At 53.9% G+C, this 24,698-nt stretch overlaps 6 protein-coding genes across 6 annotated transcripts; 4 read left to right on the plus strand and 2 right to left on the minus strand.

Annotated features, from left to right (window-relative positions):
• Positions 1–324: 324 nt before the first annotated feature.
• On the minus strand, positions 325–930 carry N0V89_004372 (uncharacterized protein; the record flags this gene model as incomplete). Its single annotated transcript, XM_056213158.1, has 4 exons — positions 325–395; positions 448–475; positions 526–855; positions 907–930. The coding sequence occupies 4 exons, from the start codon at positions 928–930 to the stop codon at positions 325–327; spliced, it is 453 nt and encodes a 150-aa protein (XP_056073466.1).
• A 1,773-nt stretch (positions 931–2,703) lies between these two features.
• On the plus strand, positions 2,704–3,462 carry N0V89_004373 (uncharacterized protein; the record flags this gene model as incomplete). The annotated part of the gene is made up of 1 exon (XM_056213159.1): positions 2,704–3,462. One exon carries the CDS (start codon positions 2,704–2,706, stop codon positions 3,460–3,462), a length of 759 nt encoding a protein of 252 aa, XP_056073467.1.
• A 4,655-nt stretch (positions 3,463–8,117) lies between these two features.
• On the plus strand, positions 8,118–8,334 carry N0V89_004374 (uncharacterized protein; the record flags this gene model as incomplete). Its single annotated transcript, XM_056213160.1, has 1 exon — positions 8,118–8,334. A coding segment is annotated over one exon (217 nt), but the record flags the coding sequence as incomplete, so codon positions are not given.
• Positions 8,335–16,607: 8,273 nt separating this feature from the next.
• On the minus strand, positions 16,608–18,045 carry N0V89_004375 (uncharacterized protein; the record flags this gene model as incomplete). Its single annotated transcript, XM_056213161.1, has 8 exons — positions 16,608–16,770; positions 16,820–17,097; positions 17,169–17,272; positions 17,321–17,393; positions 17,444–17,560; positions 17,614–17,726; positions 17,774–17,952; positions 17,999–18,045. 8 exons carry the CDS (start codon positions 18,043–18,045, stop codon positions 16,608–16,610), a joined length of 1,074 nt encoding a protein of 357 aa, XP_056073469.1.
• A 366-nt stretch (positions 18,046–18,411) lies between these two features.
• On the plus strand, positions 18,412–20,731 carry N0V89_004376 (uncharacterized protein; the record flags this gene model as incomplete). The annotated part of the gene is made up of 7 exons (XM_056213162.1): positions 18,412–18,474; positions 18,524–18,547; positions 18,739–19,002; positions 19,541–19,945; positions 19,996–20,199; positions 20,423–20,570; positions 20,625–20,731. 7 exons carry the CDS (start codon positions 18,412–18,414, stop codon positions 20,729–20,731), a joined length of 1,215 nt encoding a protein of 404 aa, XP_056073470.1.
• A 1,531-nt stretch (positions 20,732–22,262) lies between these two features.
• Positions 22,263–22,960, plus strand: N0V89_004377 (uncharacterized protein; the record flags this gene model as incomplete). Its single annotated transcript, XM_056213163.1, has 2 exons — positions 22,263–22,727; positions 22,775–22,960. The coding sequence occupies 2 exons, from the start codon at positions 22,263–22,265 to the stop codon at positions 22,958–22,960; spliced, it is 651 nt and encodes a 216-aa protein (XP_056073471.1).
• Positions 22,961–24,698: the final 1,738 nt, after the last annotated feature.

Raw genomic sequence — 24,698 nt, forward strand, 5'->3', positions numbered from 1 at the left:
TCCGGATCAGATGGTATAGGACATTCTAAGCTTTCATCGCAGCTGCAGGGGAAGCTCTGCCGTCAGGCTGGGGCTTTGGAAACTGAAATGATGGGCATGATTACACTCGCACTATGGTGAATCCACGGTACTAGACGAATCAATGAGATATTTGCTTCGAATTGGAGATGCCTGGGCCAATATCGTGCAGCCACCCGTCGCTTCCCACTGTGCGTTTGCTCTTAACCCTGGCACGTGTACGGTGGACCCGCTACACCTGCATGCTCAACAAAACATGACCATTCCGGTGGACTTTATGTACAAACCTGAATCATTGCTGCGGTATTACGCCTTATCAGTCTCCTTTGGGATAGAGCGGAGCATAGACAAGATCTCGGACTCATTGTCTCCGATGACTGCAAAGTTTAGTTTTGTATCAATGAGAATTTGCTGGAGTGATAAACATACCTGCTTTGCCTTGGTTCCAGTCTACCACCTGTTGCCGGTTAGCAGTTCGACCCAACGTAGGTGCGCGACCACACTCACCACGGGCCGCAAAAACGTCTCGCCGTCTGCCTTGAGCCTTCGCATAGCATCTGCCTCATCCTGTGCCCCCGAAACGACTTTTGATGCAGCTCCAGGTCCACCTAGGTAATCGAGAATGGATTTGAGCTGGTCGCTGGTGGGCGGCGCTTCGGTCACGTCGAGCTCGAACTCCATGCGCTCAGTCTTGTCCTGCGCCTGGTGGGAGCTTGCTTGGTCCTCCGTAGCGTGCGCCACTGCTTGCGCGTTCGTTTGCTTTAGTATGGTGAGTACGCGGGTGGATGCGGTGCTCGACGGCTTGTGGAAGAGGGTCACGACGTTCTTCGCGCCATGCTGTGGAATTTGTTAGTGAAGCTGGCTTAAACCAATTGAAACTGTGCCTACCTCTCCAAAGAAGCGCTTGAACATGATTGCAGTTTGTTATGCTCCACGCGAATAGGTGGCTTCGCTGCTGTGCTGGAATGAAGCTGTGTGGAGCTTCACAAGCTGAGGTTGGGATGTGACGTCGCGTGGCGCGCATAGGCTAAATTTGGTATGACGCGAAATCACGGAAGCTATGCCCGAGCTCTTGCATGAGAGAAGGCAAGTCTAGAGTGCTTTTGCGTTCGATGTAAGGAGACAAATACTTTCAAACGTATCCTCTGAAGCGTGGCGTGCATTCGATAGGGCTCGAATGCTGTAGATCTGGCTCCATGCTGTGCAATGCATAGCTTTGCTCTGATCCCATCAGCGAACCGCCATGCTACTTCAAGGAATGACAGGTTCGCGACCAGAAGGGCATGATTTCAAAACAGCTCTATCGCCACGAATCTTCTTGTATACATTGGCTCATTCAGTCACGGAGGCGAAACAATAGACAAGGCTTACACTGTCGGCGACAACCAAAAGAAAGCGTTGCGAAGTGGAAACACGATGACTCGTTTCGTATGCAGCTCAGAAAGTCGAATGTACATGGACGCCATGAATATGCCCCTATCCTCCCAAAGCCGTGGAACCTCCAGCGAACAGACATGCCGGAGTCACATCCATGCCGTGCCAAGCCTCACAATTCCTCTGATCCAGAGTCATAGTTCATCCGGAGAGAACCGAGTCCATAACAAAAGATTGAGTGTGCGTTCCACATATTTGCGTTCCCTTTTCCATCATCGTTTACGATCCGGGGTTGGGGTTCATCTGGAGATGCGTCAGTGTCCGATGCTTCAAAGATCCGATGGCTTGAGGTTACGCACCTTCCTCTTTCCACCGGTCATAGTGACGTTCACGAAGCGGCGGGTGTATGTGAGTCTCTTCTTGGCGCGGCCCTTGGGGGTCTTCTTCTTCTCTTGAGGCTCAACCTGCAGACTAGAGTATCAGCGAACCGTGTCCAATCAGCAGCAAATCATGTATTGCGCAGTTTCAGACAGATCTCCAAGATTTGGCTCTCCTCTGGATCCGAGCCGTGCTCCAGATTCTCTTTCCTTACGATCCATATATAACCGGTATGCGTACCTTTGGTGTCTGAGACTTGACCTTTCCGGCACGAGCGAGGGATCCGTGGACTTTACCCATGATTGCGGTATACCGGTGCGATAAGGGGAGTAGATGCGCGGTCGGTAATCGAAGTTATTTCTGTGTGGCGAAAGACGATGTTAGCCACATGTGCGACGCCTCAAAGATTGGAGAGAGCGCAAAACGGTCGGACCGGAATTTGCTGTAGCCGGAACGTTTTGTTATAATGGAGATGCAATACGTACGGGGTGCGCTGGTTGTCGTGGTCAGGCGGTGGCTCTGTGGGCCGGCGACGATGCTGTGGTCGAAATCAGTGTGGGAGGGGTCTTGGCGATCTGATTAGATGGCAACTGCAATCGCCGAACGACATGCGAAGAAGCAACGGGCGAACGTCAGGCTCAAGCAACGGCACTTGTACATCTATCGTCCTCGAAGTCAATACGTTGCTGCACGCTCAGCCTTTTCAATAATGTTCTTGAAGGGCTTTCAAACAGCAGAAATTGACAATTAAGCTGACCGGGTCCCCCACGCAGGCGCTCGGGTGATCTTGTGATGCGATACACTACTGCGACCCTCGATATCCTTCATCCAACCTCATCTAAACCTACACATCTTTCCTCAACCTGCGCGGTGAGGGCATGATACTTATCACTCGACGACGTTGCACATACTGCATTTCTCACAGCAAGCACTATGCGCCTAGGAACCGCCCTGCTTCCCGTCATCTCCTTGGCCTCGGCGTCCGCCGTGCCATCGTGGCACGACAAATCCGCGCACGAAGTGTACCACGATACAGCAGCCTCTTATAGGATACCCACCGTACATGAGTCCGCCGTCCTAGCCCGCCGGATCCTCGACATTGAAAAGATTGCCACGCTGTCAACCATCTTCCCTAACACACACACTACGGAGAATCGCCCCTCAGATGTTGGAGGCTCACCCATTGGCTTGCCAGACTACTTCGCCAATTGCGAGCCGGACACGGGCAACCCTACCATCCTCGAACTCCCGATAGCGACCTCGTTCAAGAACGTACAAGCTGGGTCCAATATCTCCCTATCGCTAAGGTGGCATGCGCCCTATAGACATTGGTATAGCGTAGCTTCTGTGCCTCGCTTCAGCCTCGTTGGCTACCTAGAGGAGCTCACGGACGAGGAGGTCAAGGAAGAAAGCATAGCGGCTTGCTTCGTGAAGAAGCATCCTGACGCTGCTGCGTGGTTGCCAGGCAACAGGATACACGTTAGCAAGTGGGTGCGCTTTGTTGTTCAAGAGATTTATTGGATTGGGGGCTTTGGGGACCGCGCATATATTGGATGGATTCCGCTGGAAGAATGGCAGAGCGTGACTCGAGAAGAGATGGAGAAGGCCAGGCTCCCAGGTGAGGGGTCGGGAAGGAGCTCGTGGAAGTCATGGTTTGGGTTGAATGACAAGCAAGAGATGTTGGAGCTGTGAGGTACCAGGCGCCACTATAGCACAGCACTGCGGAGATGTAATATCGGTGGCACACTTGCTTGCCACGTGCTGTGACGTTCGGACTACAATGGCAAGTTGGTCGCTGGGGCTTGTCATCCGTACGTGTCGTATACCTGTAGATTGTACATGAAACCACACAGCTCAACGATTCACGCTGATTGTCGACGAGGCTTGCATGCGTACCACATGGAACAATGTCGCAAACTACCAGTCGTGCATTCACGAAGATAGCAATTCCCAGCGCGCCGGTCCTTCCTATACAAGACTGCAAGCCACAGCCTCGATGCACACAAGGTCGCCAAATACGCTCATCTCCCGCCCAAACGCACGCCCATGGCCCTCATCTGCGCAACGACGGTCACGACCCGCGATATTCCCTGCGCAGCTCCCCTAGGCGAAGTGAGACCATCCCCGCGCAATCGCACCGATCCACGACGACTGCCCCACTCAGGCAGCAACGCACCGCATACCTCCGAGAAGCGCTCGCATGAAGGTCAGGTTGCGTTCTGAGGCGTCTATTAGGCCCGAATGGATGACGTTTCCTTTTACCCTTTCTACATGGCTTCCGCGCACATGAGTCAGCAGCCCCCAGAGAAGGGAACTTGCCCGCACTGATCTTCCGGGAGCTGGCCTGGAGACGGTGGAGATCACCCTCGGCGCGCTGATTTACGTGCATGCCGGGCGGCTGATGCGCCTTCTCTTAAATCCAGTCCCTACCGTAGTTTCTCCAGTAGCCGAGTACGATGCACCGCGATGCGGCACGACTCGTAGCAGCCACCCATGGCGCTGGCGCGTTGACTCGCGGCGTTCAGCCGGAGGCAGTCGTCGCAATGAGCAGAAGGTGCAGCGATCTCCTGGGACCAAGGCGCGCCGTCGCTTGTCGAAAACCGACGTGCTGGGAACGCTGGCAGCACTTGAGAGGTTAGCTGTCGCAAGCAACAATGGAACAAAGTTGATGCGACATGACAGCTGCAGCGGCCGTCGATTGAGTTCGCGCGACACCTGACCGCGCCTTGTGTCACCAAACCTTGGCGGAGGCGGCGCCGGAACCTGGCCAGAGAGACTACGAGTACAGAGACGATCCCTGCGCAAGGCCCGGCCTGCGGTGGGCTCCCACGTTGCTGAGCAGCCGGGCGGAGAGGAGGCGCAACGGTCTCGTGGAATCTTCCATTTGTGGGTTAGACAGGATTGCAGCCGGGACGAAGGTTGTTGCCGTGGGCATCGAGGTGCGACGTTGCTGTGTAGTATGTCGAGTGCCTGCGAGGAATCCGCCGAGAAGCAGATATGGGTTGCGCCGTCTCTTCTCTTCTCTCGGGACACTGGTCTTCGGAGCATGACGCTGTAATCGTACGAGTGCTGCCATTTCTTGCTTCTTGCCATGCTCCATCCCATGGCAGTGTCATCACATCACACTAGCACGCCGTCTGTCGTGCTTCCCCGTCCAACATTACATGCGCATCCAGCGAAGGCTGAGCGTGCCGGCTGCATGGTATGACCCGCGATCCCGGTCTCATGTGCTCCTTCGCGGCCGCCGACGGCATCGCAACACCTCGCCGAAATTCGCTCTCCCAAGTACTCTATACCGGAAGTCGCTGCAGCCCCGACCCGCCTCGTGCAAAAAGGCTGCACAGATCAGCATGTCTGCGGATCGGGTGAACGCCGGCCAGTGCGTCCCCGTAACGCTCGCTCGCCTGATGAGTCGAGCCCGCCAAACCCTTTCGTCCATGATGATATCCTTCATTAGTGAGACGCGGCAGAGGGTTTTGGGACGACTTCTCGTTGCTTTTTGTTGCCAACGACATGCGTGCTCCATCAGTAGCCTCGGGCTCGGCCTCGGGTTGGTCTAGCATGAGCCTCCGCAATCCTTCCACACGTGCTCACATTCCTTCCAATCCATTGCAACGGCTCGTCAAGTTTAACGAACGCGGAGTAGATTACAGTGCACTGAGCTCGAGCTCCTGGGGATCCTCACACGCATGCGTACCGCTACCAGACGTGTCAGCAGGCTACTCAGCGCAAGACCGCCACCGGCCTCCCTGGACATCCCAAAGCGATTGTGAGTGCATGTGCAGAAATCCGAAGGGTTGTGCATGCCGTATACCTTTTCCTCTCTCAACGGTTACAACGTCCCGTCCGAGCAGATCGTCCTCCCGATTAAGATCTTCGGCACAGGCAGACCGAGATGTTTTTTCTCTCACGGCTGCAGGTACACGCTCGCGAACGATCGCATTTTAGTACGAGGGGTTCACATCGCCCGAAGTAGAGGAGTACTGCTTTAGTTGTAAAGTCAGGAGGGGCTCCGGTTCGATAGCCGGGTGGGTAGCGGGCGTCTAGATTTGCGAGCACTTCGCATTAGAGTAACGTCTATCTACAACGGTGATAGCAGATTGTCTGGCCTTTGCATCTCGGGCAAGATGGGCGAGATCCACGCAAATCATTATCGAGCGAAAGGGGTGAACTGACTCCTGACAGCCCTGCATCGATCACTGTTATGACTCCTATAGAACGCCTTCCTAGCCCGATCTTACCATAGTAGTATGTGATTGCTGATGCTCCAGCACTTAGTAGTCGTTGGTATGATTCTCCCCACTAGGACGCACGTTACACTGATAGACCCTTCCCATGGACTTGGTGAAAGACTGGATGATCCTGGCCCCTGGCAGGCCTAGCAGCAGCGCGTGCTCGTACCCTGAGGGTAACAAAGATTGGCAGTGTCGTACGACGGCAGAGCATGTAATCTCAGCTCAGACTTCACCGCCCGAGGCAGCTCTTTGTCTTGTATGCAGGCTGAATAACTGGCGTCGGTAAATGCGGGAGCGGAAACGGTCTCAGGGGAATAAGTTTCAATGCTCCAAACCGATCGACGCAACACCACACACAGCAGACAGGCATCGACGCGTGTACGTTTCCGCCCGTCTAGCTTCGGCGAGTCGCCCGTAACATCCTGAAAATGACAATCTGATCGCCCCACCGGCACGGCCTTCATGCGTGCGTGCGATGCTCATTGGCAATTGCTCGACCGTCAAGTGTAGCGTGAGCGTATTCCCCAGTTGTTCATGCAACCAAGGACTACGCGGCCTCGTCGCACCCTCGAGATGGGTTTTCAGGAACGGCGCCGGCGAATGACAGGACAGCGCTTCAAGGGTGCTCCTGGCATGGCACATAGCAACGGCTACTATGAACGTGCGATTAACTGTCCAATTTCTACCTGACGTTGCGGTTTCCACTACAAGGAGCTTGGGCCAGGTGTCAATGCGTTGCAGAGCGAGCATCCTTACACCGCCAGAGCCAAGTGGTAATCTCACGGAAAGCAGGCGGAGTGGTGGTGAAATCTCTGGATTTGGTCTGCTTTCGCAGAGCGACAAAGCGGTTGTTGCTAAGCGCAGGATGCATATAGTACAGTGGCGGCAAAAGCACTCGCCGAAACATTGCGACTGGCCCAAAAGGCGCCTGGTCGTTGTTGATCAAAAGGCGACATACATCTCCTAAGTATTGACAATGAAAAAGCTATGGGTACAAGCCCGTATCGTAAAATCAGCGAACGCCATGGTGATGCAGTAAAAGAAACATTAGATGCCGCTTCAAAGAACGCCTGTTGTGGTGCCGTCCAGTGGACTCACACCGACCCATAGATGGTATAACGAACGATTGCGACCGCGCGAGATCCTGATATAATTAAAGGCAAGCAAGGCCGTGATCAGAACGCCAGGATATGAAATAACTGCACAAGTTTTGGAGTCGTCATGTCGTAAGAGTTGTCGATGCGTGGCAGCCTCGCTCGTGACGCTTCATGTTGCTTCGAACACTAAACGCCTTGCCGCAGCCCGGTTGCGGGCATTTGTACGGCTTCTCGCCAGTGTGACTGTGGCTGTGGATGCGCAGGCTGCTGGGTCGTGAGAAGGCTTTGTTGCATGTAGAGCAGATGTACCGGTCTTGCGATTGTGGGAAGGCAGATTGACTCGAAGTGCTGATGTAGTGGTGGTGTTGCCATGGATTCGAACCATTACCAGTAGGCGTAGGCAGCGGCAGAGGCATTTGAGGTTGGAAGTTCGAAGGCAATGGTCGCTGTCCATACATGCTCATGGAGTATGGGTGAGGTTCCGGGGAGTAGAACGAAGCCGCCGACGCCGCGCCTGGCGAGGAGGCATATGGCGACGGCGCGTAGGAAGAAGCACTGTAAGGCGACATGGAGGACTGTGGGAGGGAGGCTCGCTTGATGGCGGACATGTGAGGACCGATTTGTCGTTGCTGGTGTGGCTCCATGTTGTTGAGTGACTGGCCGAGGTAGTAAGAACCGGCGCCAGAATGTGTTGAAGCGGTCGACGGAGACTGATTGCCGTCAACCACTGAGTCCGGATGCATGGGCGGCGTAGGAGGAAGGGTCAGTCTGGGGTGGCTCACGATCGTAGAACCGAAGGCTTGCTCGGAACGACTCTCTGGTTGCTGTTTTGCTCCTGCCGAGCTAGACTGCTGGTCCTGTCCCAGCTGCGGGGAATGTTGTTGTGATCTGGGACTTTGACTTTGTCCGGCTACAGCTGCCGTTAGCGGTATGCAGGAAGAAGTGCCCGGGTTGCCGTTACCCGTCTCAGACGCCGCCTTGTCACCATCCGCAATGTGCAGCAGACTTGATATTGATGGCAGTGAGGGCTTCTGCTCTTCCACTGGTGGCGAAGGTGGCGACTGCGGGTGCCGCTGGTACTGGTACTCGGCTTGTTGCGGGATGTGGGTCGAGTACTGGGAGGGAGCTGCTGCGTATGACGGCGGTTGAGGATGCTGGTGGTGGTGGTGTTGTTGTTGAGGATAGTAGTGTGTCTGTGGGAGTTGCTGCTGTTGGTGTTGATAGTGACGGTCGTGCGCCTCACGTTCCCTCCCGCTGCCGTGTACCATACTAGCAAGATGCATAGCCATGAAGAAGTCACGGGTTCACAAAGAAAGTTTGTGTAATGGAGGGCGAGATGAGGAGGCGATGACGAGAGGAAAAAAGAGACGAGGACGGGTACCAGCAGATGTACAGAATGGGCGCCAGGACGTCGGGGCGTGGCAGAGCCGGACGAGTTGTTGGGCCTGCAAGCGTTCAAGTACGACGGGCGGTTGGCGAGATTCAGCACGCAGGCAGCGTCAACTGGAAGGGCCCGCGGTGACCAAACCGTTGCCGGCAGGGTGGGTCAGACAGCAGCGAGGGGCCCTGGCTGGTGTGTCCTGTGCGGAGGATGTTGCAAATTGCTATTGAGCGGTGGACGAGGCGGACCGTTGTCTCCACGCCGCCAGCCGCTCAGAAGAGTTAGGGAGCGCCGCCTGGCCTGCAACGGTAATGCAGATGACGAACGAAAGCGGTTCAGGAGGGAGGATGCGCAAGCCCCAGGCAATGCCTTGGCTAAGCGATCCGTCCTCGCGCACCCTAGGCTGCCAATCTATACTGCACCGGCTATCGAGCCTGTTGCGGTGTTGAGGCGGTGGAGGCGCACCAGGGGCCCTGCCGGGCAGTCAAGGACAGGCCGTGATGCACCGCAGATCGACTTCCCAGGGAACGAGCGCCGCACACAGGAGACAGGCTGGGGATCCCTCCTCGAGAAAGCAGCCGTCCCCACTGCTGCGGTGGAGAAGACAGAGGCAGTGAGGCAGTGGTGAGCGCCCGCGCAGTGCTGCGGATAAGAAGACGGCAGCCGGAAGAATAACTGAGCACCCTAGGAGGCAATGGGTGGTGAGGTCGGCGATCAAAGCTGCCTGATCCTGACGGCCGGCTAGAGTTGGTGCTGGAGGCTGGTGTGGGTGAATCCGGTAGGGATGGCCTGCACGTTGACCTCGCGTGTGAGATCGATCGACGACGGGCGTCCGCGAGCACCTGCTTCCTGCTGAGCCGTGTGCGTTTTCGATTCGAGCCAGAGTCAGAAGCTGCGTGTTCCTGCGCAGGGTGGAGCAGTGGGACGATGTCTGTTCGTAAGCTCGACAGGATGGCCCTCACACAAGCTCACGCAGCCAGAGCGCCAGAGCAAGGCGTCGAGACAGGCGCGGGCAGGGCTGACGGGGGATTACGTGGTGGGCCGTTGCAACGAGTCGAGCGAAGTGAAGGGAGCGAGCCAGGTCCGGGGTGCCGCTAGCGACCACGGAGCCACAGAGCAGCCTGAGACGCGCGGGCAGAGATGATACACAGTACAGCAGAGAGGGCACCTTTGGAGGACCCTGGGCGTGCTCCCTGTCATATCGTCTGCGCTGCGGCGGCGGTGGGGGAGTCGTCCCGCTTTGGTGGGTGTCGAAGCTCCCTAATGCCGTCCAGTCAGGGCCAAGGCGGTGTCGAGCAAGCAGCAAGCAAGCCGCGGACAGCGACGACGTCGGACGCTACACCGGCCGCTAAGGGCGACGACGGCGTCCGCGATGCACGCTGCGTGGTGAGGTTGCTCGGCCATGGCGGAGGAACAGCGCGGGAGAGGGCAGACAGAGCCTCGTCGCCGTGGTCGTCGTCGTGAAGGTCGTCGCCGCCGTGGTGCGAAGTGTCTACCGGCCGCCATGTCCCTTCCTCCGCGGATCACGCCCACAGCAAGCAGCACGCAGCACCGTGGACGGCACGCTCTCCACCGGCGAGTCGTAAGGTGTTTCAGCACGCTGGCGGTCGCGGTCGCTGGTGCCGGCGTGCCGACCCAAGACGCTTCCGGCAGCCTCTCCGTTCGCGCTACGCGAGCCCTTGTGGCGGGTTGTCGCCGGCCCTTGGCGTCCGCCTGTCGGTCGACCATGTCTTCTTCGAGGGCGGGTCGATCAGCACAAGCGCATGCACTAAACCCTGAAGCCACGTTGGCCCTCGCCCTCTTCGCCTCGACACCGCGTCCGAGTGTCGTAGCCGAGCTGCCGTCACCCACAGTGCGCTCCCGTCTGTTCTGGAACTGCTCGCTGACACGCCGGGCCCGCTCGACCTCCGTTAGCCGCTGTCTACACCACCAAAGCCTCCCTCTTCCGCGCCGCAACACCACGTGTCGCACAACCTCGCTGCTGGGGAACAGAACAGTCTCGCTGCCAGGGGCATCCCAAGCTCACCGCTGCGACCTCGCCTGAGGACATGAGCTCGTCGGGATGCGTCGCCGTCGTACGCTTGCACAGTCGGCGCAACCACCGCCAGCGCTGGGGTGACAGGAGCTGACAGCCTCCACGCTCCGTACGCGCCTGCCCATCATCCGCATGCACCGTATTCGCTCAGCTCTCACCCCCAGGAGACCGTCAAGCACGCGAGGCATTTTCTTCGCACGATTTCGGTGCACCGGACAATTTGTCGTGCAGGGAGCAACGCATGATCTTCCGGGAGAGAAACCTTCCAAGCCTTGTCGTGGTCAGAGCGAGGCGTGGGAGCGCCGCAGGGATACCGAGGCGTGGCCCGTGGCACGAGCCCTCATTTCAACGCTCCGGGCGGGCAAGCTTATTAAATGCCATCCGACACTGGCTCATCATCGTCTCCATCCAATTGCCTCGGTCTGTTCAGCTTGTCAAGTGCTCACTCAACTTGTCATGGTTCCATACGAGTCTGCCAAAGCCATGTTATGCCTTCTGGAGACCTGTCTTCACCGTCGAGAACCCCCCAAGAAGGGTTAAATCGCCTGCCTATTTTGTATCATCTCTGAGCTCAGTTGTCGGGTTACATTGTTGGCTCAATAGCAAAGACCGTATGCCGGCTGCGTGGTTCTGCAAATCTCACGAGTCACCTGGTAACGAAGGGTCGGCACTTCATTACGGATAAAATGGACCAGCAGACCATTCCCAATACAGCATCATGTCGTCCCCCACGCGCGCCGCGATTGGACTTCGGACTATTGATCTGCAGCCTCGTCCTTCACCGTGTATTATATGGGTCTTCGTTGTCCAGTTGCTGCAATACCAGGCTCGTTCAATACACAGTCGAGGAGCCTTCTTTTCCGCTTCTACGCCGGCTGTTCTGCAGCCAGTTTCCTCCGTGCCATGTCAGCTAATCGTTCCAACCGAAAGCCTCGCTTACCGACGACATCCTACCGTAGTCGGCCACGAGACTGAAGTTCGCACTGTGCATGAGCTACCTAGACACTCCGAGTTGAAGTCAAGTGCCTCTCAGTTTGCGCGAATCGCGCATTGCTCGTCGTACAAGTCCGCCGAGTGTTATAGCGCCATGTGAGATTCGAGCCAACAGATTGAAGAGGTCTCTTGAAGATCATGACAAGGAGGCGAACTGGGTCTCGTCTACTTCCATCGGCGGTGATCGGTCGCTTGACGTTTCCGTGCGTTTGGGGCATAATTGGAATAAATAGTTCCCGGTTATACTCGAGTTTAGTGAGGCTGTACACTAGTAACGCCATGACTCTGCCTGACAAGCACGACCTGGCTGTTCACTGCTGTCCTACGCACACAACAATTATCGGGCTCGTTACTATGCAAGATTAGCAAATGACTGATTCAGGATTCTTGACTTCTCAATTAACCTCGAATCTGGAACTGCAACATGCTGCCGTCGCTGGTTTCCTCGATTTTGGCCTGCACATATCGCCTAGCAAACTTGCCACGCTTGTCATCAATTCAATAACCCATCGCTATCTACAGTACGGTCAAAATTGATCTCGGAACGTTTGATTGTTACTGTAGCGTCAAATTGCTCAGAGGACCATACCCGAGACGAAGAGCGGGTTATAGCCACCCCTGACATTGGTTAAGCTTCAGCTCTGCAGCTCCCAGGGTTCATCAGATCTGCGCTCCTTGCGAGCTCCACGGCGATTTCCGTTACACGACGTCCTCTTGGGTCACTCATCGCCTTTTGCGCCCACCAGTCGATATCAACATCGACTGTATCCTTAGCAGGGATGCGGTGGTGAAAAGAAATTTACCACTCAGAGGGAACGATGCCTGACAGAACGGGAACCGAATAATGAACCCAAGACTAAAAGAGGCAGCCACCACGAGCTGCTCCACCGACCCAGCCCCTGATCCATGCACAGCCGTTTTGAGCTGGTCGTCCGAGGGCGTCAACCGCCTCAGCAAGGGTTAAAGAACGGCTGACGTCGATCCATCTCGAATCCTGGCTATCCAACACATCGCGATGTTCTTGGCTGACCACAGCATCGGGGCCAAGTCTCATATCAGCCGGAATACACCCATCGCGCCCACACGAGCAACGCCTGAGTACATGCCCACGCTCGACTTACCTGCTCGACATGTGTAGCTGAATGGCCTTTTCCACACTTTCCTGCGCCATGCCGCCACCTATCTAGAAGTCCGGTGTTCCCTCGGACTACTCAAACTCTAAGGACCCCAAACCAGCGCTCCATGAAACACGAGCGGCTCGTCATTATCTCCGCATTCGGTTGTAGCCACGCTTGCGTCAGCCCCACTGTGGATTTTACTATGTATGCATGAGGTCTTGACTGCGTATAGAGGATGCAACCTTCTAGCCACCAGCAGAACGACGGAAGATACCTGAAACTCAGGTCATTGTTGAACCCGAGCCGATTGTCCTTTCCCCTTCACTGTCAGTGGGCCTCACATTATCGTAGGGCGCAAGTGGCCGATATGTTCCACTTCCCTAAATGTGCGCCGGAATGTCAAGCTAGCCAACGTCCGCGTCTTCTTGCCCCTTGCACCCGTTCAGCCTTGGCGTACCCTTTGGGTATTGATCAGGGTCTTGATGTCCTAACGAGCTATTCAGTCTTCACGATATCGCGTCGCTAGTATAGCTTCAAACTCCATTTGGCATGGTTGCCAGCCGTCTGCACTTCAAAGCCACATGGGTACGCTCCCGCGTCGCCTCGTAGCAATCCTCCAGCAAGCTGCATTTACCTGGTAGCGAAGGAAATTCGATGTGGCTCCCAGAGTGAAAGCGTGGGCGGATTCCCAAAACTATGGTCCTACCGCCCTCGATCAGCCTTCAGAGCCTATGAGACCAATCTGAATTCCTGGCATCCAGGGCGCTCCGCGCGGTAAGCCGCATTATTTTACGAATCGCCCAAACGTCATACGACTTTTGCAGGCATTTCGATCTCGCGCGCCATTTCCACCACTAGGGACAATGGCGGTCTTTCGAACCCTAGCGTCTAAGGAATCATTGGAATAAGATCTGCAGATGTTCGGTCAAGGATTGCTTGGGCAAAACTGTCTATTACAGCACGTGCAAATAATCTGCGGGTCGTCGTCACGCTCGTCAAATTTGATTTGAAGCCCGTTAGACGCCTTCCCCTTCTCACAAAATACTGCATTTCGACCTTGCACCTCCAATCAAAAGGTTTAGGCTAGGACAGGCCCTTCGGACCGTGGTGCATGTCATCGTCGATTATTGAATGCATGCGTGTGTTGCACCCAAGCACGCCTGTCACATTCTCATGAACATGCTCGCTCGCTATGCCATGTCACTGTCCCATGTATGATCTTCAACTGGACCGTGGCTTCGTCTTCGGTTGCTGACGGAGATAAACCCGACTCTATGGAAATTCAAACATGAAAGCTCTGGCCACACCCAATAAGAGACCGACATCGCCGTGCTATTACAGGTGCATCGATAACCGCGCTGCAATCTCAAACGGTCAACCGCGTTCGCTTTCCCAAGTCTGATGGATCACGCACTCCAGGACGGCACGCATTCTCCGCCTGTGCGGCCTGTTCCTTAGCTGCAATACGACCGTCAGCACCACACGGCATTGACGGTAGTATAGTACGATCTGCAGGGTGTTCGAAGGGTCTTGAGGATCGAGGTCAGGACCCACACTGGATGCACAATCCCTGATGTCGAGTCACGACCATAACATCTCACATTGGATGGTGCTTACGAAAACCGGATAATGCCGGGCGATCATGTGCTGAAGCGCCGTGAAGACCTTGTCGGCATCGAAATTGAATGACCTCGGCGCGAGCGGCCTTCATCGTTGACGGGCACTCGAGTACGAATGATTGCTCGTAAGGATGCGGAAGTCTATCGGAAACCTAATCTACGGCCGGAGGATGTAACCATTCATGTGGCGATGATGCAAGCAGCCATGCAGTGAGCATCAGCCGGCAATGAGAGCAGGCGCCAGAGAATCTGTGTCAGACTGCGATGCCGTCTTGCGGGGGCCTTTGGCAGTGAGGTTTGGGGGCTCGCAGGTTGCCCAGCTTATGACGACACATTCACGCGGCAGGTACGCTTCCTCATCATCCCACAGCGTCCTATGCTTGACATTATGTCCTCCGCAGGTGCACCAGCGATCTGCGATAGTTGGCAATCAGCTCATGAGATCATAGAGCATCTGGAGTACTATGACTTGTTGTCTTGACCCTTCTTCCCAGCGTTCGAAGCCTGAAATATCCCATAGTCATCTAGGCACATTGCCAGCCACCCTTCGAGAAAGCGCAGATGCAGCCCTGGACCAGCGATATGCAATCACCCGGTGCTTCCACCCACGCGAGCAAGCGACCCTACAGCGTCGCTACCGAGATCGACGACATCGGCAGGAAGTCTCGGGCTTCTCTGCAGCGAGCTTTCTTGTATGACGTTGCGCAAATGCTCCATATGCAGCATGCAAGGCTAGGTCCGACAGGTACCTTCAACCACCAACAATGGTTGTCCACTGGTCAACGTATCCCCGTCTCGCTCACATGCAATAGAGACTTGTTCGTGTGACTCTCCCTGCAGTTGGTCACACAGTCGGCACCCTTTGCCAACGTCGATCGCCCCGTGAAATACGATCCTGGCCGTGTTATCGACATGAGGCGAGCGCAAGGCTGACCCAGAGTCAGCTATACTTGCTTGAGCCCAAAAATATAAGCTATCAAGACTGGCGATCTCGATGGTAAACCTCCAACATCAGCACCTTCCGCATGAGGACCACCCTACTCCAAGGCTGAGGCACTTTGCTCAGCGTTAGTTTGGTGATGTACCATCAGAATCGATTAACAAGTATAGGTCGATTAACAACCTCGTGAGAGCGATGCACGCGCGTCTTCGGCTCGCGAGAACGAGTGTTGGGCGTATACCATGCGAGCTAGGAACGGTGTGACTACCTCATATACATGAACCGTACATGCCCACACTGCGTATAGCAGCAACGACTACGGTGAAGGTCCAAAGCAGATGAGGGACATGTTCCAGCCTCTCTTCAAAGACTGGCTCTCTACGACCGTTCGCATACAGATCAACGGCTACATCCCAGGCCGCCTATCTGCCGCGCTCGTGCACTTTCTTAGAGACCAGGAGAACGTATGCTGTTGGATAAGCACGAACGTCTCTTGTTCAGCCAGCCATTTTCTGCCGCTCCCCTTTGGGCTGACTCAGCCGATGCATGCGATCTATAAACCTCATATCGAACGTAAGCTCGGAGAGATAGAATGATAGACCGATATCTTGGTAAAGGGATCATTTTCAGCTCATGCGTCTTCGAACGTAGAGATTGGTCCCTGAGGTAGGTACCAGATCGATGTTTCCCTTAGTTTATCTCCACTAGCTCGTTTGCTACATCAAGCCGTGATAGAATTACGTATTGCAAAGTAATCTTATGAAACGTCCATGTAACGTAGGCCGGACTGTGTTGGACGGAGACAGTGAGTGGACACATTACGTAGTCTATGCTGTGTTCTATAACATAACAAATCTGCGGCGGCACATGCTATCAGCTCGTCACCGATTGGCAGAGTTTGCAACGTAAGTCGATCTCCGGGTGTCGCTTGTACACGAACCTCTCCGAAACCACTATCACACGCCAGGCTCATCAGGTAAGCAATAAGCCGGCCAGTCTCCATGTGCCGTTACAAACAACAATTCGACCAAGGCATCTATCGAGTATACGTCTACTCTTCTTACAGAATCCTCTGCTTTTAGGCCACTGGATATTTAGGATAAGTCGAACGCATTCAGTACCCCCTTGGACCACGTTCCAGCTTCTGCGCATCTGCCGAAGAGCACATTCTAGAAGGGAAGAGTTGGGGCTTTTCGCTCTTCTGACGGATACGATACAGGGCGTCTAGTAGCTTGATCACATGGCCCTGGCCCCTTCGTCCACTATATTATATAGGACCTTCAAAATGCTATCTGCTTTGGTTCTATTGGAAGGTGGGGGCAGAAATTTTACAAAGCACCGATAAGCTATGTCTGCCCTAGAAAATATTGCGACTACTTCGGTGTGCTAGATAAATTGTCGTATCTCTTGGACCTACGACTAGTCCATAGCAGGACGCAAGAGTTGATCGAACAAGCTGGTCCGGATTGTGTCCAAGTCCAATACCGCCTGCACTTCTTCGTCTGCTCTTTCCAAGAACGCCTCGTCATTCCACAAAGGTTGCCATCCTAGTCGGTAAGAATTGACGGGTTCAAGGCCGCCACTCGCAATGCCTGTTAGACGGGTTGTCAAGTGGTGGAAGGGGCTCTTACCTGGCAGTACCCATGGCTCGAATGAATTGAGCTGGGAAATGCAAAGCCTCCGCGGCTTCCTCATCACTCGGCCAGATCTCCAGTTCCGGGTCCACTACGAGTCCACGTGCGTACAATGAATTGGCAATAGCTTGCATGTAGGCCCACCACGGCGCTCTATGAGCCATCGCGAAATAGTAGCCATTCTTGCCGTTGGGAACGTCTTGGTTTCGCAGTATCCTATCCACCAGAATACCGTATAGCGCGACAATATCTGAGATATGCGCCGCAGGAGGACTCTATAATCGATTGCGCGGATCAGTCATCGAGCCCCGTGAACAAGTATATGCCCAGGTGATGTCGAACTTACACCATCTGTGTCGAATTTGTGTACTTTCTTCAGTTTGATTCCGGCTTGAATGAGCGCTGGAATGAGGATGGAAACTTTCCTGCATTCGCCATTGCCCCTTCCATCTATCTAGATTAACATAGCACCACGATGGCCTTGCGGGGACCACATACAAACATTCGGTACCACAATAATGAAGCTCGTGACGTCGCACTCTTCGGCTTTTTCAACTGCTACAAGGTTGGTCTGTATCTTCCATCAGCTGTTGCTATTACTGTACAAGTAGACTCACTGACCTGTCGGACTGGATGAGTTCCACCAAGCTCTTTTTCCTTCTCGTAGATCGAGTCGGTGTCTTTAAGCATTCCATGCGGCCACCCAGCCTCTTCCGAGAATAATGTCGTGACTGATGACTGTTCGTCATATTCAGTAGTATATCTAGTAGCTTGATGTCTGAAGACCTCACATGTATGAAGTAGACAGGCTTTCCGGTCGCCGCACGGCGCCGTCCAAGTGCTTGAATCAAGTTGATGACGAGCAAAGGGTCTGAAGAGTTCGCTGCATGGACAATGATATCAACTATTGCGTGTTAGCGGGATCAATGACAAGACTCCCAGGGATCTCACTTTCGTTTTGCTCGACCGCGGCCGTCACAGCTGCTTCATCATTGATCTCGAACCGAAGTACATTGACGCTAAGCTTGGAGAGCGCCTGGGCCTGTTCCTCGGTTCTGACGACGGCGTTCAGAGTTGCTGCTGCGCTCAGATTTGTGTGCGACAGGAAGTCGGCAAGAATGGAGCCGCCGCTACACTTCAGTCAGTGGCGCTTTGCCAAATACGCAGAACACAAACATATATCCTGCTGCGCCAGTGATCAAGATGCCCGGAGCGCGGTTCATGGTGCTTTGCTGTGGTCGTTCGCTGCCTTGACTTCATGATGGACGGGATCCCAACGTTAGTTATAGTACGGGTGCAACGCCATGTGGGACTTGTGCGAACGGGTGAATGGTCTTTCGACATCAGCGTAGATGCGCGGATTTGCATGCGATTGCGGGGAGGATGATTCGCCGTCAGCGGGAAGGGTCAAGGACAGATGCCTCAGCCAATGACGTGGAGCGTCGGAATTGCGCGCGTTTCCGCAACGATGTCGAAGCCGCCAAAAGTCTCCGAAGCTTCATCCTGATTACGAAGCCTAGCACACCTCATTTGGTCGAGGGCGCCGCGACCTGCAACCGTCTCACAAGCACGCCCGCCTCAATTCAACCATGGAAAGGCGCGGAGATACGGCGGAACGCCAGGAAAGGACGTTTCGAGTCGGTCGACGCTCAGTAAGTATGGTCGAATCCGCTGCAGTTGATGGCTCACGAAACGGAACAGTGTGATCAGTGTCGTACCCGTAAGGTCGGTTGCGACCGCGGCTCTCCGTGTGCCCCCTGTGTTTCTGCACGTTTGTCTTGCACCCATAGCGCAGTGGCCTCTAGTTCTGCTAGCCCCAAACAAAGAGTATTGATATCTGCAAAATAGTAGGTCCGCATGCTCGTTGTTCTAGCCTTGGGTATACCACAACACAAACCTGACCTTATAGTGAGCAGAAGATTGACGGCATCGCTGAAGATATCGATGGAATCAAATACTTGCTGCAGGCTCTTCAACTCAACGGACCCGGGGCTCAGCTTGAGACCCTACCAATGCTCCAAAGGATGCAGCACAACTCAGCATCGCTCCCCAAAGATACACAACAGATCCCTGAAACAGACGATGAGATTGCATGGGGCCATTCATCGCACATGATCGATTTCATCAAAGCTATTGTGAGAGACGGAGCCTCACGATCAATTGATCCTGAAGCAAACCAGGTCCTTCTATCGTTGCAGAAGCTATTGCATACACTCGAGGCCCCTCCCCGAGCTCTGAGCATGCGATCTTCACAAGAAGAAGCGACTGCACCACGCGTTGACACCTCCATGCCGCCACAAGAATCAGTTGTGATCGTTCTGAGATGGGCGAAAGGTTCGGCTTGTACTTACGGCCGAAATCCACGTACTGACCAGCAGCAGAACATGCCTCTAACGCTAGAATCAGTTGGCTTGCAAACATACTTCCCCTTGACAGGTTTACTAACATCTGCCAGAACGTATATTTTTCAGTTCATGAATATTCCGAAATTGACTTCATACTTGCCAACGGGTTTCTATCCTACGTCTTTTTCGAACACGTTGTTGTGTCAGGGCGACTAGATTACGCTGAGCATTCGCGGCTTTGTCGGCGTAATCTCACTACCGCGCTGTCGCGGCTTCCTTTGTTAAGCCCCTCATCAATGGATGTCGTGGCGACACTTACACTAGGGGTAACATTCAAAGTTAGAAACATATGGCAACATGTTGACTGAAGTAGGCGTATAACGCGGTCGAAGATTCGAAAGTCATGCAAGCTTGGACATTCATCTCTGCTGCCTCGAATCATTGCGTAACGCTCGGTTATAACCGCCACCAGCTCTACCGTGAGCGAGATAGGTTTTCATTGCTCGCTCAAAATAATCTCTTCTGGGCAGTCTACCGACTAGATAAAGGCATATCGCTCCGGCTCGGACGATCTTCTACGATACGTGACGAAGATATTTCCTTGTTGCCAATGCCTGATGACCCGGGCATCAGGACAGCTAGGATCCAGGGACGGGCCTACGATGAGCTGTATAGCCCGAAAGGCCTGATGCGTGAAGATACCGAGCGCGCATACATCGCAGAATCCCTTGCTACAGAACTGCACCAGTGCATCATCGATACGCGCGCTGCAATTTTGGTGCGTTCTCCCTTGGATCACGACTCTTCGTCACTAATGTCAGACCATAGAAAAGTGCCGACAACCTCGCTGACGACAGTTCGGACCCAGTAGGAGCAGTCTATATGCAATGCGAACTAATCTGTCAATACTCTTTGCTCACTCTGGTGCTCCGTGCTGTTCCTGCACCGGCAGGGGCCTTGTGCAGCATCTCTGACGAATGTCTCAAGGTTGCGCGCGAAGCTCTTCGCGCACATGAGGAATGCATTGTTACCGTACGGAGCTGCCGGAACGAGCCATTGATGTTGGCTAGATACGTCCATTGGTAAGTCGTGATATCGTTTCATTGGTGATTGCAAGCTTCTTCATCTACTGCATGTCGTCAGACTCACAGTGAAGTGTCACAGGGCCATCGTCCACTGCCCATTCCCGCCATTCAGTATTCTACTCACTCATGCCATTCAATTGATGAATACGTCTGAAATAGAATATTTGGAGCGGTTTGCAGCATCGCTAGAGCCATCAGGTTTAGCAAAGTCAAATTCGATAACAGAGCCTCATCATCTCTACAACATTCTTTGCAAAGCTGCGCGATTGTTCTTAGACTTCAACACTGGTCCCGTGGAGGGCGATTTACTTGGGCTCGGTTCAGATATCTTTCCTAGCCTCGACCTTGCTGGGCAGAGAACAAGTCGTATAGGTGTAACTACGCCACTAGAAGTTAGACATGAGGAAGGTTGGTTAGGGGAATGGTTCTATGGAAATCAGCTGGTCATGAGCGTTCTGGACGAGAATGCCTTCTTCTGAAGCTAAAAGTGTGGGTGGGCTTGAAAGTGTATGTACGAGACAAGCTGTTATTTACACTGGCAGCTCAGGATGACAGAGAGGTTCAAGGTTTGTAGTTCATATCCTGTAGGCGAGAAGAGGTCTGTTACAGATAATGGCTTCTTGGACTTTGTACAGTACACTTGCAGTACTTCAAGCGTTATATCTACCAATCGCAGGGCATAATACATTGCTGGATAGTCTCGTTTAAATAATCGCATAGTCACTGTTCTAATAGTCATTACCAGTTGACCCATACAAAGGGCTCGTCGTTAAAGGACCTGGCAAGCGGGCGAACCTAGGTGGAGCCTACTTCTTCATGTCCGTGAGCAGTAAAGGGTGTGACTGCTGTAGTCGATGGGGCCCAAGAAAATGGATGACAAAGAGTAGGTCGAATGTGAATGTGGAAAGGTCGCGGTGCAGGTGCCGACGCAGGGTGCTGACATGGCACGCTTAGCCAAGCTGGGAACAGTGAAAAAGCCTAGCTATCCGATCGAATGACTGTCGAGGCTACGCCTGCCATAGTGTCACCATTCAGCGTTCAATATGCACATGTAGGAGCTACGAGGCGCATAGCTAAAGGGAACATACTTCGCGGATAACGAAATCTTCTGGCGATGTTCTGCTGCTTGCCAGAGCGGCTGCTTCGAAGGGAAGCTTCGATCAGGAAGTTTTGCTTAGGCACCGCGCTATCATTGTCGGTAATGCCACATTCGTACTTTGTTAGTAGTAGACATAGGAATTGTCGCTTTCGCTAGCATCGTTGGACGTTCCATTCTGGAGCCTCTGCGTGGAACGCTACGGATGAATTTCTTCTGAAGCTTTCTTGGACATGCGTCTTGGTTCTGTTCCAGTAGGATGTCACCTAGCTACATCGGCGCTTTTTTCTTGTCGAGAATGCGGGGAAACAAGGATGTCCTTACCAATAAGGCCCCGAAGGAGACCGCCAAACGCGCGAGAGCCCTTGTAATGTGACCTTGGTGCATTGTACAACAGTCCAAGCTGCGCGAGCAGACGCAGCGGCGCGGTTTACTGGTTGAACGATAAATAGCCGAGATTTGAGGCATAAGAGAAAACTACGCACCGTAAACGAGGACCCCCAGAAGCAGCAGGTAAGCTGGTGTAAAATGGGGGCTGGCTAAAGGTGTTGGTCAATACTACAGTGCGGCTTTCGGTTGCGGAGAAGGTGGTGCACTGGTCTGGGCAAGGCCGAAGGCAGTAGGGTTCGCGGCCGAAGTCAAATGCTACCGGTATCAAATCTCGTTACTGTGGTGGTGAAGGCCTTGCTGATCCCTGCGTGGCGATGCGCTATGCTCACACCGAGCAGGTGAGCGATGTTCTCGGCCTAGCATTGCCATAGCAGGACCACATTAATTACTCCCTGCGACCGGTTCTTATATAACCCATCCGTCTCTAGTGTAGATCGACTAGATCTCTCGGGCACTGTCGCATTCCCTTGCTAATAAATGATGCCCCAGAATCTTCCCGCCCGCATCAGACTTCCCATCACGCAATGACGGCTCTTTGTCTTCGCGACATCTTTGCTTTGTTGATCTTGTTCGCTCTTCACGCCAGGTCTGCGAGCCTGAATATCTCGGGAGAGGCCGTCACAACAAGGTTCTGGGACTGCTGCAAACCTTCGTGCGGCTGGAAAGAGAAAGCCCCATTCGACCGACCTGTGCTATCATGCAGCATCGATGACAAGCCTACCGACATCGAGGCTGGTACCGGATGCAATGGTGGCTCTGCATATCTCTGTTCTAACCAACAGCCATGGGCCATCAACGACACTTTCTCCTATGGTTTCGCAGGCGTCTTCATCATGCCAGGCCTCACTGGTGGCAAGATTGAAGACGCATGGTGCTGCGCATGCTACCGGATGGACTTCACCAGCGATCCGCTCAGAGGAAAGACCATGATCGTCCAGGCCTCAAACACTGCCTATGATATCAATACCGCCAACCGGTTTTCCTTGGCAGTAAGTCAATCCGATCAAACGTAATTTGCGTCGCTCATTTCCGGCAGGTGCCTGGTGGCAACACAACCTCACATGACGCCTGCGCCCGCCAGTACGGTGTGGATCAAACCGTCTTCGGTACCGACAACACTGGTGTCAGTTCCAAGGATGACTGCAAGAAGCTACCGGAAGCTCTACAGAAAGGTTGCCAATGGCGCTTCGATTGGTACGAGGACGCAGGCTTCCCCACGTAAATAAGCATACCTAGATACAAGGTGTTGTCTAACATCCTACAGCGCGAACTTCACACGCGTCCCTTGCCCAACCGAGCTCACATCCATAACACAATGCACTCGCAGCGACGAGAAGCAGCTCATTTCGGGTGACACCTCATCGGCGAAAACTTTGTCGCCTTCATTCAGCATCCTCCCGGTAGTCGTCGCCGCCGGCATGCTATTGGTGTGAGTCCACTCTGCCATTCACGGTCGACACGAACCCCCCAATTCTACCCTCCGTCGCCCACACCTTCGGCTAGGGACCCCAGATCAGACGATACCGCGCCATCCGTCTATTTCATGCATGGATAATCTTCTCACAAAACCCGCCTATGGCCGGCTAGGGCATCTACCTTCGGATGCACCACCGTTGCACAGGCCTCACTACGGACGAATCATGCGCCATCTCCACCCTACGTGTGCACAGGCGGTAAATCACCTTTTCCACACCGATTTATGTTGAAACGTCTCTGTCCTCTCTCTTGTAGCACAATTATCAAAAGGTTATTGGGTTGCGAAGTGAATTTTGAGATGCTCGTCCACGTTGCCACGCGGTCTGGAGAGGGTTTGATGGCGTTCCGTGTCGCTCATGATGGGCTGTCATGTTTCCTTTCTGCATCTGGAGGCTTGCTCCGCACCGCATCGAGTATCGTTTTGGGCATCATTTCTTACGAGGCAGCATTCACTTCAGCCTCCGTTCCTTACGGCTTGTGATGGCGTGAGGCGAAAGGATTTCTGAATGACAATTTTTCAGGGAATTGGGGCTCTGGCGTCGTCTATGGCTTGTCAAATCGATACGATTGCCCCCACCTGAGGGCGGAGGATTTCCCCTTCTGCGACTCCGCGTGCCTGCATCAACTACATGCCCGTCATCATTCGTGATCGCTCACAAGCTGTCGGAAGATTTTTACCGCCTCTCGCCTTGCCTAGCAATTGACCACGCCATCGTTCGCATCTAGGCCACGCGTGTCCTACATCCCAGCATTGCTTCTCGAAGGAGCAAATAAACCTCAGTTATTCATCGGCTAGGAACACTATGGACAGGGATATTAACTGCCTGAATGTACAAAATTGTGTGGCTGGGGTCGGGATCCACAATATCAGGGATCTTTCGCTACTTTATCCATATTTACCGCGGGGTAAGTTGCAATTAGAACCCCAGAATCCCAGAATCCCAGAATCACAAGCCGGCCACTCCGAAAGTTCAAGTTGCCCCTCATTATCTTGAAACCTGTTCCCACAGCATTTGCGCTATGGTGTAGCACAACGCATGGATTGCGTAAACGAAGAAGCAGCACTGTAAAGAGTAGCGTACGGAAGAGCTATCGATACCGAGCCGCGCCGCAGAGATTAGCTTGCCGGATCGAATTTCACCTGGAGTTTAATCGACCCCTCGATCCCCAGAATCTTTGCATGTCACGCGCAGCGGTGCACAGCTGCCGAGGGCCTCTACTGCAGGGCCACCATTACGACGAAGGAGCTTCACGGAAGCTTGCTCTCCCCTGTATCACAGATTCTCACCCACACCAAGGCTAAAACGGTTGCCTTTGGTCGCAGCATAGTTAGCAAAGGTCATTTGCTATTAACTGCCCGAGGTGGCCCATAGTGGCATATGTACACCGAGATCTTCGTTATCACTAATTTTCGTGACAGGTCCTTCGAGCCAATGATAGGGAAGCTCAACAACATTCTCTCGTGCTTTCTTAACCTACAGATG

The sequence above is a fragment of the Didymosphaeria variabile genome (assembly GCF_027946475.1).
Source record: "Didymosphaeria variabile strain IMI 356815 chromosome Unknown scaffold_3, whole genome shotgun sequence".
Lineage (NCBI taxonomy): Eukaryota > Fungi > Ascomycota > Dothideomycetes > Pleosporales > Didymosphaeriaceae > Didymosphaeria > Didymosphaeria variabile.